The sequence below is a fragment of the Globicephala melas genome, chromosome 12 (assembly GCF_963455315.2).
Source record: "Globicephala melas chromosome 12, mGloMel1.2, whole genome shotgun sequence".
NCBI lineage: Eukaryota > Metazoa > Chordata > Mammalia > Artiodactyla > Delphinidae > Globicephala > Globicephala melas.
Window position 1 is genome coordinate 67,704,157 of NC_083325.1, and position 14,058 is coordinate 67,718,214.

Below are 14,058 nucleotides of genomic sequence, written 5' to 3' on the forward strand. Positions count from 1 at the left end.
AGGGGCTCCTCAGGCACAGGCCAAAGGCTGCCTCTGCCGCCCCGTCTCTGGGGACATTACCACAGCCACTACGGGCTCCACAGTGTTGAGCAGACAATAGAACCTGTCCCTTCCCAGCTGGGACCCGGGGCTGCACTGAGCTCCCCTCGTTACCCACACGCTGGTCCAGGAGAGGTGGGAGAGAAGCCCACCAGGGAACAGGGGTCTTCCTCGCCCAGGAAAGTACGTGAGGTGCCTGCGCCATCTCCCTGCTCCTCCCTCACCCCAGCGCCTCTTCCCCTTTGCATCACCTTCCCAGGCCACCGCCCCCCCAGACAACAGGCCCCCACATACTAGATGCCCGCCGAGGTGACGGCCACCAGGGAGCAGGTGGGGGTCACATGCTGCACCATGGCCCCCAGGGACCGGCTGGGCGCCCTCTGGATGAACTTGCTGGTGTTTCCCATCTTCTGGAGCAGGCAGCGGGCGATCTCTTCAGCCTCCTGGTCCATATTCTTCTTCAAGGCCCGGAAGAGTTCTCCCAGGGTGCTGATGGCTACGTGGGACACCTTGGAGCAGAGGTTGGTGACCTTGGAGAGAGATGGGAGGGGGACCCTGCCAGGCTGCTGGGCCCTGCCAAGGGCTCCAGCACATACGAAGAAGGAACCCTGCACCACCCTCCCACAGACTTCACCCTCACCCGGGCCTAGGCCTCGCCAGGCTAGAAACGGAAACCCTGCAGCTGCTCTGGGCACAACAGTCCCGTTTTAAAGAAACACTGTTACTGTTGCTATCATCATAATTATCAATTCTATTATTATCATTATCATCTGAAATTTGTGCAACACTTAGTCTTGAAAACACAATTATTTAATTGGACCTTCACAGGCTCCCCACTGGAACAGTCTGTTCCCAAGGGCATGGGTCACGGCCTCCACTTGTGATACGACACATTTTACTGCCCCTCTGAGCCCAGCCTAGGCCAAGTTCTAGCCCCATAGGAGAAAGAATTTGGGAAATGTTACAACTGCCCAGAAGTTAGAGATCTGGCCCAGAACACTCCATCCCTCCTGAGGCGTCCTAAGTACAGAGGACAATGCAGGGCTATGACAAATGGGCACATAAGATGCTGATTGTTTCAATACCCAGAGATTAGAAATAAGGGAACCCCAGGCCTCAGCTTTCCAATCTGAGAAATGGGTGGCTAGCTCCTGCTTCAGTGGCTGAGGGCTGAGAAATAGGCAGGGATGCCCATGTTGCAGGGAGCCGTGGGCCCCTCCGTGGCTGCTGTGTGACCCACACTGAGCAACACCACCAGGGAAAGGGGACTGGCTGGGGGTCAAGCGGAGTACACAGGACACAGGAGGCCTCACCTCTCCAGTCACGGCCAAGGACACGTCGTGCAGCCTCCCAGCGAGGACCTCCGAGTGACAGGCCGCCAGGCGCTGGATGCTCACCAGGCCCTTCTCCTTCATCTGCCTGAGAAGCAAGTCCAGGCCCATCACAGGCAGTGGGCATGGAAGGAGCCCCCTCCCTGTGCAGACCAGGGCATGCCCATCACCACACCTCCACCGCAGTGCGGAGGGATTCAATGGCCTCGGCGGCAGGGTGTCCTGGTGTAACCCCCAGGCTGAAATCCTAACCATCCCGTGCAAGCCATTCTACGGGGCCCGGGGCCCATCCCCACCCAGGATGGAAGCCCACCCCAGAGCCCGGGCCTACGCCAGACACAAAGCCAGCACCTGCAAGAGAAGGCACTTGCACGTGAGGACTGAAGACGAGGAGGCCTTCCTGCAAAGGTTCTGGACCCCAAGTCATCGCTCTGCTCGCAACTAAGACTGTGTGTGGGAGGAACACGGGAGCAGAATGAACTCGACTTAGAAAAATGAAGGGCTGTGACCTTCCTCAGGCCCCCACGACAGCGCCACGGAGTCAGATCGTACTTTCTAGGGCTGGCTCTGGTGCACTGCATGGGGCAGGCGCAGGTGGCCAGACCCACAGGCACTCCCCCTCACGCCTCCTCCAGGGGACAATGCTTCCTTCTGATGAAATCTGGGCCACGAGGAGAGCCACGAGGGCCTGCAGTGGGGGGGGGGGGGGGCGGCGGCCGGAGCACAGGGAGTGTTTCCTCACCAGTCGCTGCGGTCCAGGCACTGCAGGGCATCCACCAGCCCCAGCTCTGCGTTCGAGAAAGGCCTTAGCTCCTTAAAAGCCCGAAGGTCCGTCTCCTCCTCTTCTTCCCACTCAGGAGACCCCAAAGTAAGCACCGCAGGTAAGGAGTGAGCTGCACTCACAGAGAAGGAAAGGAGCAGGCGGGTGTTACCCAGCGGACCCGCGACCCGCACAGCGCCGAGCCCACCTTAGGGGGGCACGCAGGGAGAAGGGAGCCGTGAGGGTGAGAAGCCAGGGCCTGGGCTGCACTCCCTGGGGAGCCACAGAGATCACCGAACTCCTACCCCTGGTTGACAGTTTCTACCCCTACCACCGCCCATCTGATTATTATAAACAAGCTGGCCTGTGATAGGCTCTTGATGTCATGTGACCAAGCCCACCGCGCTGGTGACACACCCAGAATCCCGCCCTGTCTGTGGCTCGAGGTGAGGCCAGCAAGTCTGTCAAGGAATGACTCCCCTGCTCTCACCTCATCCCCACCCAGGAGCCCGTGTTACGGCTTCTCCTCCTCCTTCCCTCCGACTCTCCATCCTTTTGTGAAGCCACCCAAGACAGGGAAGTGGCCCAAAGGCAGCCGGCGGGAGGAAGCAGGAGACAGTGAAGGCACCGACGAGACGATTAGCTGACACTTGAGTGGTCAAGATGTGGCCACACTTGCAGGGACTGACAATAAGCAGGGATGTTGTTTAAAAATCAGATCACGTTTCCTAGGCTCTCCTTCCTTGGGGACAGATGCCAGAATCATAAAATTCTAGAACAGGAAGGACGTTTGGAGGTTTCCATCTGGTCCAATGCTCCAATCAGAGAGCTGAGGCACCAGAAGCCCACAGAGGCTGGGGACGCCCACAGTGCCTCAGTTCCTCCATCAACAGAGCCTGAACTGGAATCCAGAGCTCTCACTTCCTGCCTAGTTCTCTTCAGAGGTTCGTCTTTACATGACTTTCCCTATGGCCTATCTAGGAGGTCCTGAGTAAATCTGAATCGGGGCAGTCCTTTATTTAAAACCAAGAAAAAAAAGAACTCGTTCCTGGATTCTCCTCTCAGCTTTGCCATTGGATCAAGATTCATTTGCCAAAGATTCATTAGCCATAGTCCCTATGGGCCACCATCACCTTGAGAGACCTTGGGTGACCTTGAGTCTCTGTTGTCTATAAAATGAGTGGCTTAGGTTAGATAGCTCAATATTTCCCAAGTGTCAACCATTCAGTTACCAATTTCATGATTTTTTTGCTATATCTCTAAATTACTTTTACTTTATTTATATGGTACTTTGCTTCAAATCAACCCACTTTTCAAATCCTAAATAAGTTTATTTTAAAGGGAAATTTATGTCACTACCATAATTGGTAAATGATTAGTTGTCATGGTATACGATAAATATGGACAGTAAAAGAACATTATAAACTCAAGCTGTAAAAGGACAGTCAGCGTCTGATGTCTCAAGCTGGGAGAAGGATCTCTTTGTTTAAAAAGGAGATTCACAAGTCTTAGAGAGGTGCTAAAAACTAGCACCAGATTAAGACTTTCTACTTGATGGAATCAAAAGGATAGAAAGAGAATAGAAAAGGGAGGTCAGTCAATATTATTTCTAGCACAAAAATGATGCTCTATTCTACCAACAATGTCCACATTTAAAGAAACTCTGAACCAGGTTGGTTGTTTTCAAATGTTCTTTACTAGCAAAATCTTTTCAAATGAAATCCCGCATGGAGCCCCAGTATTCAAAAAGGGGAGACAAAATAGACACTCCTCTGGTAGAATGGGGACAGGGCCTCCCCTTGTCCCTTGGCACCTTCCTGAGTGTCCCCATAGAACCTTCAGCTCCTCAGATCCCAGTCTGTCACCAGCCCTGTCCAGCCCTGACATTTTATGAGGCAACAAGCAAGAACCCAGGGTCTTCCCAGACCCCTTTTTTCCTCTTCCTGGTGTTTCCAGCTACTCCCATGGAGGCTGCTTCCAGCATCTGTGGTCCCGGTGCACTGGTGAGTCCTCTAGGACATGTCACGCAGGCTGGGCACACCTGTCCAGCCATCCACAATTCCCGTTACAACGCCCTGGGTCCCCAGCCTGGCCCCCAGATACTTCTGACTTCCAGACACTGTTCCCGTCTCTGGCAAGGTGACCACCCCAGGCTGCCCCCTCCTCCGACATGGGCAACTGGCAGAAGCAGAGCAGCAGAAGTCACCCTTGCCACACCCCAAAGCACCCCAAGACAGTGTAGCGAGGGGGACACGTGCCCCCCCAGCCAGTTGGTCTAGGTCCCGCCTGAAGCACGGCAGGCAAAGCTGAGTTCCTGCTTCTGACAGGGATGCTGGGCAGTGAGGCCCTGTCGGCCCGCTTCCTCAGGATGACGCCAGTGTTGTTTCTGCAGGGCCTGCTCAGCCCAGTGGGCACAGAGAGGGTCCCACTGCCCCGGAGGGTAAGGAGGCCTGTGGAGGCAGAGAAAGTCCGAGGACAGAGCTGGTCCTGCCTGTCCCCCGGCCCCAGAGTCCCCCTTTGGAAATGGGCCCATCAGTGAGCTACAAGACAGCAGACATGGCTCCCTGTCCAGTCTCAGGACGGAGAGGGTGGGAGGCGTGGACAGCCTCTCTTTTGGCCCAGGTGTTGGCCAAGAAGTCTCCCCAGCCTGAGGGGGCCTTCCCAAGCACCCAGTACCTTCCTTCATCAAGGTCCTCCGGGAGCCCAGGCTCTGGGAAGCAAGCTCCCTCCCCCTCTCCCTCTCCCGCTCCTTCACTCTCTGGACCAACTCCATCTCCTTCATCTGCTTCAGCTGCATCTTCTCCTGGGCAGACCTGGCTATGGTGACCTGGATCCGGTACAAGATCAAGGCAAACTCCATCACGCTGGAGACCCAAGTGTGCTTTCTATACCTTCTTCATTCCATCAGCAGGAATGTGAGTGGCTCCTGTGTGCTGATTGCTGCTCCGAGAATGAACAAAAGGTCAAAGGCCTTGCTCCCCATGAGCCACATGGAGTGGGCAGATGACGGCAAACAGACAGCCTCTAGTATCAGGCAACATGCACCGGAAGGCAAGTAAGGGACACAGGGTGACGGGGCTTCTGTTTCGGGTAGGGAGACCCAGAGGGACTCTCAGAGGCGGTGAAATTGAAGCAGAGACATAAATGAAATGAAGCAGGGAGCAGGCCCTGAGGCTGACGTGCGCTGGGCGTGGCTGGGAGTGCTGAGGCAGGAGCACCCTGAGTCAGAGGAGAGGCAGGACACAGGTGGGGCCGGAGGGATGGGGCCGGAGTCACAGCGCACTGGGCCCTGTGGTCCATGGTGGGGGCTTGGGCTTTTCCTCCGGAGGACACAGCAAGCCACTGGAGGTTCTGAGCAGAAGAGTGACATGATCTGATTCTTTTTTTTTCTTTTTCTTTTTATTTGGCTGGATGGGGGGTATTCTCTAAGTGTTGTTTTTAATAACTTTTTATTTTGAAATAATTTAAGACTCACGAGAAGTTGCAAAAATAGAACAAGGGGTTCCCATGAGGTGGGACTTGGACTAGGATAGCAGGAATGAAGATGGCAGAATGGCTAGATTCTGGGCATGTTTCAAAAGTAGAGCCCACAGCTTTGGCTGATATATGAGGTGTGGGATGAGAGAGAAAGACAGGAGGCAGGGATGGGCCCAAGATTTGGGGCCGGAGCAGCTGGAAGGCTGGAGTTGCCTTTTACTGCCATTCATGGAGAGGGGACATGGGGAAAAGGAGGGGGTAACTCCTTTTTTTTGCGGGGGTAACTGTTCAACAGTTAAGCCTTGGACGAGGTAAGTTTGAGATATAATTAGAGACCTAAATGGAGACGTCGAGTATCAGTTCTATATAAACATAGTTATATAATTTAACAGCTACTGGAGACTGGGGAAAGTCTGGGCTGGAGAGGGAGACTTGGGAGTCCTTAGCATAGAGGTGGTACCTAATGCCATGGGCTGGATCAAACCACAGGGGCCCGTATAAATAGATAAGACGCTAGAGGTCTGAGCCCTGGGGGCTCCAGTACGTAGAGGTCAGGAAGACAAGGAGGCACCAGCAAAGAAGGACCAGGAAGGAGCTAATTTTGATGTAGTCAGACAAGCAAGAAAGAAGCCATCCCTCATCTCCGTCCCTCAGTGGGGAATTCAAGAAGGATGAGCCACAAAAGCTGGCGATGGGTCAAGCTGGAAGAGCACTGAGATGTGTTGCACATGGGAAGGTGGCCTCATTGATGCCTCAATGGGGGCAGTTTCAACGGGGCTGGCGGGGACTAAGCCCCACTGGCCTGCACTCAGGAGAGGACGAGTAGAGACACAAGGCAATATTTTTCTTTGGTTTGGTTTGGTTTTAAGATGAGAGAGGAAACAGAGAGCTAGGATGCTGGTGGGAATGATCCCGTTTCAAGGAGAACATTGTTGATGCAGGAGAAGGACAAGTGCTGGAGCTGGAATATTGGATGGATTGAGCTAGAACAGTAGGAGAAGGTGGTGAGTGAGTGGGGTGCTTGAGGTTGAGAAGTGACGGTGGTGAAGTTGTTTGCAGTGCCAACGTCTACAGTATGACCATGGGAGTGAGCGGCTAAGGTGGGGTGGAGGATGAGATCATTTCATGGCCCTGAATTGTTCTTCCTTTGTCTCACGGTCCGTCACCCTCGCTGGAGTGGGAGGATGTGGTGCCTGGACCTTACCAGCATCTCTGGATCCCATAGTATATGCATACAGCAGGCTTTCAGGGTATGTTCATTGCACTCTTATATCTCTGTTTCAAATGATGACCATAACAGTGACTCTCCACGTTTCACTAAATTCATCCAGACGAGAATCTGGATGAATCATCTGGATCAAGGTCACCTTAGAAGTCCAAGTTATTTGTCAGCCTGACAGGCACGGGCCTTTGGCTGATCTGCCTCTGAGTCAGCTGCCTCTGGGTTGCTATTTTGGGTGTTGGTTCAAATTACTAGGCTTGGTTCACCTAAGCCCCTCTGCACTCTCCCCCACATCCTACTTGCTTCTGAACCATGTGTGACCTCCTTCTGCCCTCCCTTCTTCCCTCATCCCCACCCCTCAGTTTCCCACTGTACTCTTCCCTTCACCTCCATCCTTCTCCTCTCTTCTTTCTCTTCTTTTCTCCAGCCTTCACCCCAAACCCATCTATAGGTTCTGGCCTCAAGTACTAGGGGCAGCTGCCTCGGGGCTCTTCCTTGCTTTCCTCAAGCTGGTCCCACACTTACATATTTCAGAAACATGTGTGTGTTCAGCCAGTGGTCCACTCTGACCCCAGCTTCCTCTTCCCGTCGCTTTCCAGGTACCTTGGTGCCACTCTCCTTCTGGTCCTCTTCTTTTAGCAAGGGCTGGCTTTCTTTGGCGTGGCTGAAGGAGAAGGCTGTCAGAATAGGAGCAGACTGAGAGGAAGGCAGGGCAGGCTTCTCAGGGGCAGCAGACCTGTCTCTGACGGGCAGGACCAAAGGTTTTGGCTCTGAGGAGTAGAGAACAAGAATGGAGCTGAGGACGCCCAGCACCCAGGAGCAGCAGCCATCCCTTTGGGGCTGAGGCTCTATGGCCCTGTGGTTGGTGTGACATTTTCCTGCCTAAGCCCTTCACCCTCGGTTCTTCTGCCCAATGCTTCCTTGCTGGAGAAAGACACAGGTTAAATTTACTCTACAGGGCGGCACTGGCACGTATAGAACAGGCTGCCCAAGGACCAACACTCTCCTCCTTTCATCCCTCTATCCATTCATTCAACTAGTATTGCACACCTTATTCTAAGACTGGGGGTGGGGGGGGGTGCGGGGAGGGAGGAGGGAGGAGGCTGGGCAGGAAATAGGGGAAGATCGGTTATCTAAGAGTTTTAAGATATTTCCTGAGAATGTAAGTCTGTTTTAACTGGGAGGTGTGTACTTCAGAAAAAGGAAAAATAAAATGAGCCCACTGACTGTTATATACCACCATGCTCCTATCTGAGTCTATGACACAGAGTGAAGGGCCCAGAGAGCTAATGCCAGCCCAGGGCTCTCATTTTACAGACAGGAAAGCTGAGACCCAGTGACCTTCAGGTGCTCTTACAATTATAAAATACAAATTCATTTCCAAAGGACATCAAATCCATAGTATCTCTTTGTCATTCTATATTTTCCCAATTAATGGCTTCAAAGAGCACATTTCTGGTAATAGAGGCAGTGTGAGGGTAGGTTCATTCGTTTTCTCTTTTTTTTTTTTTTTTAAATTAATTTATTTATTTATTTTTGGCTGCGTTGGGTCTTCGTTTCTGTGCGAGGGCTTTCTCCAGTTGTGGTGGGCGAGCGGGGGCCATGCTTCATCGCGGTGCGCAGGCCTCTCACTGTCGCGGCCTCTCCCACTGTGGAGCACAGGCTCCAGATGCGCAGGGTCAGTAGTTGTGGCTCACGGGCTCTAGAGCGCAGGCTCAGTAGTCATGGCGCACGGGCTTAGTTGCTCCGCGGCATGTGGTATCTTCCTGGCCCAGGGCTCGAACCCGTGTCCCCTGCACTGGCAGGTGGACTCTCAACCACTGCGCCACCAGGGAAGACCCCATTTGTTTTCTTTTAATGAAAGAAATGTTAACCAGGTTCTCCTGCTCACAAAGTTTGGAGTTCACTGTCCTTGAGTGAACTTGCAAATCAGGGGTCCTCTGGAATTGGGGTCACCATCTGGGGCTGCCTGAGGCTGAAAAGGGTATGTTTTTTTCTTTTCTTTTTTTAATATTTATTTATTTATTTGGCCGCATCTGGTCTTAGTTGCAGCACGCGGGATCTTCCTTGTGGCACATGGGCTTCTCTCTAGTTGTGGTGCGCGGGCTCAGTAGTTGCGATGCAAGGGCTCTCTAGTTGTGGCACGTGGGCTCCAGAGCACATGGGCTCAGTAGTTGTGGCACGTGGGCTTAGTTGCCCCGCGACATGTGGGATCTTAGTTCCCTGACCAGGGATCAAGCCCGTGTCCCTGCATTGGAAGGCGGATTCTTAACCACTGGACCACCAGGGAAGCCCCAGAAAGGGTGTGTTGAGTCTGGGGGTCCGGCAGGGCTCCTGGGTCACCCCAGATCTCTGCCTGGCTCACACCTTCTGCCAAAGATCCCTCCTGGGAGAAGGATCCAGGGCCGAGGGAGAGGAGGGGCGAAGCCTCCATCTGCCCAGAAGTAAGGTAGGACCGAGGGTACAGGTGTCCAGGTGCCAGCTGACCGGGGCAGGGACTGCGGAAAAGCCACAAGATTGGGGGAAGCCCTCAGCTTCCGACAATACCACGTGAGCCCCTACTACGTGCCAGACGTGGTCCCCAAATTGGGCAATGTTGTTCCCAGCCGACAGCTGCAGGGTCAGAGAGCCCCTTAAGGACTTTGCCACATTGTAGCCCCTTCTCACCTATGCCTCCAAGAGACACCCTAGAAAGCCTTGTCCAAGCAGCCTGGCCCCTGCCCGCTGGGGACCTGGTTCTCAAGCAGCAAGCTGGTGAGGCGGACAAGGGCGTCGCTACAGGCTCGTGTCCCCTGGCCCAAAGCCCCGCTCCAGGGCTCTCAGGGTCGCTCTTAAGGGACACTGGGTGCCGGTGTGCGCCACCAGACTGCCCCAGCTACCCCGCAGCAGCCCAGCCGGGGAGAGGGGGAGGGGCAGTCACCACAGAGGTTTCTGTGCCAGGCCTGCCCCTCAGGCGCCGCTGAGCATCTTAACCCTGGGGCCTCTTGGGCAGCAGCCTCCCCCTGGGCAACTGACCCACCTGCTGAGCTGATTACAGAGTAAGCTGCTGGGAAGCTACACAAGAGTCCACTCCCTCCTGCCCGTCCGCACAGCAGCCGCCTCTAGCCCCCCATCGCCTGCGGCCCAGGCTCAGGGTGCTCCGCCCAGATCCCCTCCCCCAACCTTCCATCCTCTCCACAAACTAGGTCATCAGACTGGAGAGCCTCCCTGGGCCTCGGCCACTTGCCTCACTGCCAGCCCGGGTTCGCTCTATTCCTCTGATGCTGAAACCTTCCGGGATGGGCTGACTAAGGCATTGTGGGATGTGGTTTAATTTCTCACTCTGTCTGGAGAGGAATCCTCTATTCACTTAGAACCGCGCAGGGGCAGCAGACACACGATGGGTCAGAAGCGCCAGCTTTGGAGCCGTGAGGACCTGCGTGCAAATGCATCAAGGCTGCTTTCTGTGCCCTGAGGCCAGGGAGAAGGTCCAGCTTCAGTTCAACCCCTTCCTCTGTCAAATGGGGACAGCGCCGTCTCTCTCAGCTGGGTGTTCGTGAAGCGACTTGCGCTGGTGGAGGGCGGCACAGAGCTGGGGCCACCGTCCGTGGCACCAGGGTGGCTTCTGCTTTCCCGTCTGTGAAATGAGGGGCTTGAGTCTGACAGCACCCAGGTCTCCTCTGGCCCTAATTCTGATCCCATGATCCAGCCCAGGAACCAGAGAGTCAAAAAACACATGGGGGTGTGCACGGCGAGTACATACCCAGAGATCCGGGGGTCTTCTCCCAAGGTCCACCCTCCCGAACCAATCTTAAAAGAATGGGGGAGAAAAAAACACCCATGAGAGATGGCAAGCAAGAGCTCCTGCTGTGAGGAGCCCAGGCTAGCTCAGGAGGGGGCAAGGGCCGAGGGAGCCATGGGTGGTCCTGTAAAGAGGCTCCTGGCCCGGGCTTCGAAGCCGCAGGAGATGCAGCCCCTTCCGCAAACTTGAGGGCAGGCTGACCGGCAGGCCAGGCCAGGCCAGCCTCAGTATCCAGACACAGCTCCGAGCCCTATTTTCCAGAGGCACAGCCCATCCATTCCCCGGGAAGCCACCTCCACATGAAACTGCTCAGTCCAAAAGGGAGCCCCGTGCCCTGCTCTGTCCGCAGGAGAGCGGCTGCCGCAGATGAGGATAAATCTCCTTCCAGCTCAGAGCAGACTGAGTTCAAGTCCTCCGAACAGCCCCCACTCCAGGAGAGCTCGGCGATCCCCCCACCCTTGCCCCTCAGGGTCTAGAGGGACTGACCCCCTTTGCTGCTGATGGGAAATCACCACTGTTTTGTAACAGAGGTTCAATCCCAAACTAAGCACAGGAAAGGAGGATGGGGCATTCCCGGCACTGGTTTTAGCGGGAATACAGCATCACTAAGACAGATGGCAATCCCTGCCTTCACGGGGCTTACATTCCCGTGAAGGCCAGCTATACATCACCCAACATGGATTTTCCTCTTCTCACGGGGAAATGCACAGACAGCAGAACCCCCTGGGGGGCTGACAGGGTCACAAGCCACAACGCAAGGACTGGAACACAACATCCTGTGCTCTGGCCTCAGAGGATTCACTCAGCGGAATGACCCGGGCCGGGGTGGCTAGAAGGCAGGCAGTAGGAGAGCCCATTTCAGTGCCTGCCCAGATCCAGGGGCCCCTATCCGAGGGGTCTGTGGAGGTCAGGGGACCCGAGGTCTACAGGAGGGGCAGAGCTTCAGGGTGGGCCTGGACCAGTAAGACTCAGAGTTGCTCCCTGGAACTCGCACAGCCTCTTGGGTCAGGACCTACATGGAGGGGTTGTGTGTTTTGCAGCCAGTAGGCAAACACCCCAGGGCACCCAGCCTAGGGAGCCCCTCCGCTGCGTCTTCACTACGGAACCCCCCACTGCCCAGGAGCACTAACAGGTTTGGGGGGCAGAGGTGGAGCTGGGCAATCCCTGTGGTTGCCCCTGGCTGTCTTGTTGGGCTTTGCTTTCACCTGGCACGATGCCTGACACAGAGTGGTGCTCCATAGCTTTTAAGTGAGCACATGGATGCATGGCTGGACGGGAGGATGGATGAAATGGAAATGGAGTCTCCCTCCCAGCCATTTGTTAGCCTCACAGAGGCAATGGAGAGAAATCCACGTCACAACCAGACAGCAAATGGGCAGATACTTATTATGTGACTAATCCATGGCCAGGACCAAGCTTGACACCATGGGAGCCACAGAGATTTCCAGATATGGCCCCTGCCTTGTAGTGCTCCAAGTTAAAGAATAGAAATGAGGTTTAAATAAACGTGGAGCAAATCAGTGGGCGGGAGGTAGTCAGGCAGTGCACAGGCTGGATGCCTGTGGACAGTGCTGAGAAGGCGCTTCCCTTCCCCACTTGAGAGAAATAGCTACAGCCGACCCCAGGTAAAGCGCACGCTCTCGCCCTCTCTCTCTCTCTCTCTCACATACACACACAGTCACTCCAGCAGTCTGGCCTGACCACAGGGATGTCTTTGGCCATGTGGAGAGCACCCTCTGTCCCACTTACCAGCCATAAGTCCAGATTCATTACAACACAGAGATCCTCTACCCACTGATTCCCAGCCTTTTGGGGGTATGAAGACCCCTTTTTAAGTTCAAAAGTTTTGTGGACTCCCCCCCCATATACACAGCCACGATAACACTTGTATTTTTAGTGTCCATTAATTAAGAAAATATCAATACGTCGTCACAAACAGCTACCATGAATTCAATAGAGCTTTAAAATAATTTGTATTTTATTCATCACTGCAGCCACCACACACACCAGGACACTGGTAGAAGACAGAGGCCGACTCATTGTTAATTAAGCCCATACACCCCTCCCGCTGGAGTCAAGGGTGAGAGCTGTGACAACCCCAGGTCTGAGGCTCACAGTGGAGGACCTTGCCCCTCACACACCCAGCCCCTAGAGTTCTGCCCTGGCATGGAGGCTTAGCCATAGGGAGCCCAAGAGGATCTTGGGGGGTAGAGGAGAGAGGGCTGCAAGGTACTTTTGACTTAGCGCTGCTTACCGTGTGGTGGCAGGCCTCAGGCCCATGAGGATGTCCTGGCCTGGAGGCAAGAGGCTGGGAAGGGAGCCAGGCGTGCAGGAGGAGGTCCCGGCGGGCACCCTGTCCTTTGGGATGGGCGGGATCACAATGCCCGCCAGGGACTTGTGCATCTTCTCGCCACTGCAGTGCAGGTACTGCTGGGACACCTGCGCCTGGGAGCGGAGTTGGAGGAGGGGTCTGGTCCATGAAACATTCCATCTGGATGCTCACCTCGCAGGCAGTCCCTTCTATCAGCAGCCACCTGGGCAGAAGTGCTGGCAAGTATCCTCTTTCCAGCCACACAACCCTGGGACCCCAGGTTCATTGTTTCCTTACCATTTTAGGCAAGAAGGGAATCCCCTCATTCCTACTCCAACCCCTTTTGTTATTATTATTATTTGTTTTTCTGTTCTCATTTCAGAAAATCCTAGAACGTCAGGGCCGAAAGGGATCCTCAAAAACATCTGGTCCAATTCCCTCTTTTTAGTGCAAACTGGGGCCCAGGGAGGGGAGTGACTTGCCCAAGGTCACACAACCAGTGAGGGGCAGAGTGAAAACCAGAACCCAGATCCCCGGAGTCCCAGCCCAGCATTCTGTCCCCTCTGCCACAGTTCCTTACCAAAAATGAGGAGGGCCAGAAGCATGAGGAATTCTGGAACATTTATATCAGAGATGGCTTGGGAACCACCAAGTGTAAGACAGGTGGTCACACAGCCTCTGCTCAGGAGGACTGGGCTCAGTACCTCTGGGGCAACTCCCAAGCCAGAGAAGACACCTCCAGAGAAGCTCAGGGCTTGGGAACAGGGGTTGGTAAAGGATAGAAAGAAAAACAGAAGGGCAGGGAAGCAAGACTCAGAGCAGTCCAACCGCCTTACCTCCTGGGCACCGGGTCTCAGTTCCTGGGGTCCCTGATGGCTCCTGGGTGGGTCCAGGCCTTTGTCCTTGGTTCCGCTGGCCTCCGGGGTGGTGGGGAGGCTCTGGATGGGAGTCATCGGCCTGGGCACCTCTGAGAGGCAGCCCGGGGAATGGCGGTCCTCAGGGGAACTCCTTTGGGGGCTCCCCCAGGATCCAGAGAGGCTGTAGGGGCTGGGGACAGGGAGTAGGTTAGTCCCAGGAGTGCGGGGAATGGGGTTAATTGAGATGCTGGCAACAGGGCTTTATGTCCTGGGGCAGCTG

General features: G+C 54.8%; 1 protein-coding gene across 1 annotated transcript in view; it reads right to left on the reverse strand.

The window, feature by feature from the left end:
- TOGARAM2 (TOG array regulator of axonemal microtubules 2) overlaps positions 1 to 14,058 on the reverse strand; it is a 36,226-nt gene that overhangs the window by 20,817 nt on the left and 1,351 nt on the right. Inside the window, 11 exon segments of the mRNA XM_030858041.2 lie at positions 334 to 569; positions 1,353 to 1,458; positions 2,113 to 2,263; positions 3,027 to 3,066; positions 4,456 to 4,580; positions 4,807 to 4,984; positions 7,433 to 7,599; positions 10,572 to 10,618; positions 12,865 to 13,055; positions 13,758 to 13,885; positions 13,888 to 13,959. Coding sequence (XP_030713901.1) covers positions 334 to 569; positions 1,353 to 1,458; positions 2,113 to 2,263; positions 3,027 to 3,066; positions 4,456 to 4,580; positions 4,807 to 4,984; positions 7,433 to 7,599; positions 10,572 to 10,618; positions 12,865 to 13,055; positions 13,758 to 13,885; positions 13,888 to 13,959 — 1,441 coding nt within the window.